Source organism: Hippocampus comes, unplaced genomic scaffold (assembly GCF_001891065.2).
Source record: "Hippocampus comes isolate QL1 unplaced genomic scaffold, H_comes_QL1_v1.1 scaffold102, whole genome shotgun sequence".
NCBI lineage: Eukaryota > Metazoa > Chordata > Actinopteri > Syngnathiformes > Syngnathidae > Hippocampus > Hippocampus comes.
In genome coordinates this window covers 190,838-194,778 of record NW_017805487.1, presented here as the reverse complement: position 1 = coordinate 194,778, position 3,941 = coordinate 190,838, and the positions used below count along the sequence as shown (strand labels likewise).

At 57.4% G+C, this 3,941-nt stretch overlaps 1 protein-coding gene across 5 annotated transcripts in view; it reads right to left on the bottom strand.

The window, feature by feature from the left end:
* slc4a4a (solute carrier family 4 member 4a) overlaps window positions 1–3,941 on the bottom strand; it is a 39,726-nt gene that overhangs the window by 1,797 nt on the left and 33,988 nt on the right. For 4 of the 5 annotated variants that reach the window (XM_019876186.1, XM_019876188.1, XM_019876191.1 and 1 more), the window contains 6 exons: window positions 3,187–3,259; window positions 3,037–3,105; window positions 2,787–2,960; window positions 2,377–2,535; window positions 1,006–1,099; window positions 479–558 (listed from right to left, as the gene is read on the bottom strand). In XM_019876186.1, coding sequence (XP_019731745.1) covers window positions 515–558; window positions 1,006–1,099; window positions 2,377–2,535; window positions 2,787–2,960; window positions 3,037–3,105; window positions 3,187–3,259 — 613 coding nt within the window. In that variant the 3' untranslated portion in view covers window positions 479–514. The remainder of the gene's footprint in view (window positions 1–478; window positions 559–1,005; window positions 1,100–2,376; window positions 2,536–2,786; window positions 2,961–3,036; window positions 3,106–3,186; window positions 3,260–3,941) is intronic. The other variant, XM_019876187.1, reaches the window with a different exon arrangement.

Sequence of the window (3,941 nt, the reverse complement as noted above, 5' to 3'; positions counted from 1 at the left end):
ATTCCGGTCTCCGGCCTTCCCGCGACGAGTTCACATCCCCAAAACACGCGCGGCATCGGATCGTGGAGGGATATCGTTGCTATTTTGGGCTTTGCAAGTACAGTCAAACCTTGATTTTGGTCCATAATCCGTTCCAGAAGGCTGTTCGAAAACCGAAACCACGCTCTTTAAAAAAAAAAAAATGTTGATTGAGCACGTCTGCTCGCAATGGAAAGTGACACGAGGAAACGTCACTTCCTCGTGTCAGGAAGGCGAAAGGCGTCAAGTGGTGCATTCAAGTGCGCTCGGTTTGGTCGAGAACTGAAATTTGTTCGTCATCCGAGGCAGAAAAAAATCTAACTTTTTGGTGGAGAACCGAGACGTTGGAAAACCGATGTTTGACTGTACATGAAATCTTTTGAAAGAAATGTCTCGGAACGACCGTTTGATTTTCTCCTCCGCGCGTCTGTGCCACAAGATGGGGTCGGGGGCGCCTCACCTGGACGTGCAGTCGGCCGGGTAGTAGCGAAGCCGCTCAGCACGACGTGTGTCGCTCCAGAAAGGCAGCCGACTTCTCCGCTGCCGAGGGGAGACAAAGTTCAGATTTAGGGAGCGCCCGATGTTTGTGCTGCGCCGTGGGAAAACTCCAAACAAGAAGCCTTGGACACGGTCACCCATTTTGAGCTCGCTGAGATTTCTTTCAAACGCGGCGCGCATCGTAAAGCGCACCGATTATCGCCGTCATTAATCTTTGGTCGTTGAAAGTGAACCGCCGCACGTGACGGAAGAAAGCGTAAACGGCGACTCACAAGGAGACGGCAGAAGAAGTCGAGACACACAAAGGTTCAAAGGGAAAACAAAAGCAACATCTGTTAGTGTCGCGCAGCGCAAAATCCAAACGGCGGACGTCATGCGGTGCCTCGCAAACAAAGAGTTGAGCAAGCGAGTGGAAGAAGAAGAAGACGACGACGGCGAAGGAAGCGGCGTGCATGCGCAGGCGTCGCCGGCCGGGCGTCTTCTACTCACTGTCGGAGGCCTGAGCGCCTAAGAAGGGTTCCTGCTCCAGCATGTCCATGGGAATTTTAATGCTGGCAACGTTCTCATTGTACGGATAGTCAGACTGTTGGAGAGACGCACAGAGTCAAAGACCACACGCGAGCACGCGCGCACGCGCTCAAGGTCAGATCTTGGGCCCCCAAAAGTCGGAGGCACCTTGTCACGGGCCTTGTCGACGGTAGCGGGGCCCGCCGTCGCCGCCCACCAAGAAGGCGTTGCGACGAATAATTTGGGAGCCGCCGCCGGCCATTTTTGACCACTCGTTGATGACGGCCGACAGAAAATGGAGTCGTCGAGCTCGACAAGCGTGGAAGCTTAGCGAAATTTCGACCTTTTGCCACTCTTTGGGAAACACTTGCTGGCAACGTCCCAACCCGGATTCTGAGAAAAGGCGCTTTTTGACCAAGGATGCGCTGCAAGCACAAGTGTCAAATGTGTCAAGGACGCTTCCCTGCCAAGTAAGGGAACACAACAAGGCCCCAAAATAAACCCGGCGCCGATGCGTGAACGTTCGGTGCGTCGGTCACGGATGACGACGGGGCTCGCTCATCGCCGCGGGATCCGCTCCGAGCCGCTCTCGCCATCCGGCGCTCATTGATCCGATTCAAATCGGAGGTTGTTAGTCTTCTTCACATTTGGGTTTGTTTTTCCATACAAGACCCCCAAAACGGACGGCTACGTCGCGGTACTCAATGATTGGCTTTTTGCAGACCGCTTGTTACCTTTTGCCACGAAGGAGGTTCATGACTGTTCCAAAAGGAAACCTCGAAAGCCTCCCCTTGCTGATGTTGAGAGACGCGAACCATCACCGCGTGAAGTCGCCGCACGGCCGGGAAGTCCCGCCGTCAAACGCCAGCGAATGAAGGGGACGCCCGCAGTGGATTTGGCGCGCACGCACCCCGAGATGGCCGCCCCGACGGTCCACCTCGGAAACTCTGAAGCGCCCGTGCCGGAAAGGACGCGGGAAGTCCCGCGCTTTGATTTGAAAGGATTCGCCGCCGTTTGGCTTGGCGGCCGGCCCCCGAATAGATTGTGGGATTCGGCCCCCGGAATCGCTTTGACTCCACCGACTGACGTTTTTGTTCGGAGTCATTGACTCATTGTGCTTTTTAGGCAGAGCTTGATGGGGAAGTTCGAGGACGGGCCACGCGTCGGGAAACTCGACCCCCAAAGCCGGCCGGCTTGATGAGGCAAGTCAAAGGTGGGTTAAAAAAAAAAAAAAAACGTCGCCAGAATCCAGGCCTGAAAAGACAGCGCAAGTCCGCCATTTTGGATTCCAAATTTGTGGACTCGGCAGCGGCCTGGAGATTTTGTCCAACGGCAAGACCTCGGCGCACTTACGTCATCGGCGTCGCTGTCGTCAGCGTTGTGCTTCTTCTTCTTCTTCTCGTCCTCCTTCTTCTTCTTGTCCTTCTCGGGGATGACGTCGTCCAGGAAGCTCAAGTCGTGCTGCGAGAACACGTAGTCCATGGCTTTCCTCACGGCCACCAGCGCCAGGATCTACAAACAGGGCGACAGCGTCCCAATCAGCTGGCAAAAAAAAAAAGAGGTGGGGAGGGGGACTCCTGTTCCCAAGTCAACGCTCGTTCACAACTGTCGCCTCAAATCCAACTCTTGCGGTTTTGCCCCTTCACTGACTAACACGCGCACGTTTGCGGGGGAAGGCAGACAGCTCTGTGGGCGGTGACCAACAAAAAAAAAAAAAAAAAGGCGGTGAACGGGAAATGCGTTTGAGCGGCCGCGACTCTCACCATGACGGGGAAAATGATGGCGGCCACGGTGGACTTGAGGATCCAAAGCAGGGCCAAGCAGAGCGCCTGGACGAAGGTGAACAGGTGCACCTTCCTCAGCGGCACGTGGCGCAGGTAAATCAGGTCGGGCTGGTGCTTGGCCGGCATCAGCAGCAGCTTCAGGCGGTCCATGAACTGCGCGCACAAAGGGGACGGATCTCCAGTTGAGCCCGCTCGCCCGACGGACGCGAGGCGGCGAGGCAAAGTCCACCTGAACTCCGTTGAGCGAGGCCACCCCCATGTACAGGAAGACGCCGTACAGCACCGGCATGGGGATGAACTGCCGGAGAAAACGCACGAAATGCGCCTCAAACGACGGCCAACGCCGCCCCAGGACGGAGAAAGCGGCGCCGGGACTCACCTTTAAAATGGGAGCCATGAAGACCGACAGTCCGGTGAGGATGAACACGCAGACGCCCGTCACCCTCTGCTCCCTGCAACCACGCCACACGCGCGCGCGCAGTCCAGGCGCAAAGTCACCGGTGACGCCAAAAACAACTTTGAACGCGCGTCCAAAATCGTCACCGATCGGTGTTGATTTGAACAAGTCCGAGAGTCCAAAGGGAGCGAAAGTGTCCAGGAGGCGCTCGCCCAACACCTCACGAGTCGGCTTTGTCAATCAAGCGCGGCTGGCCCACTCGCGGAGGGACGCCACAAGTGGCCGCCACCACAAGTGGCCTTTTGGCCTTGCCGGCGCCTCGTTTTGGAGCGACCGGGAGGTGAAACCATCGGGACGATACCGCGTGAAATGAGCGCGGGCGGTCGGAAGCCCACCTGACTCCCAAGAACTTGGGCTGCTCGCCGGGCGCCGACGTTTCCGTTTCCATCTTCAAGCTGTCGATGTGAGCGATGGAGATGACGGTGGCGGCCACGTACCACGGCAGGCCCATGAAGGAGCACACCACCATCAGCACGGCCACCCAGAACAGATCCAGGTGGTAGCCCGCCCCTTTCTGGAGGACGGACCGCAAACATCAAACGCGGCTCCTCCTCCTCCTCGAGTTCAACTGACGGACGCGGCGCCTCGACGTCCCGGCGGGATTTGCGGCGTGACCATCGGTTTCACGCCGGGCCGCTAATTTGGGGGCGAACGGCTATCCCGTAAGCCGTCGCGCC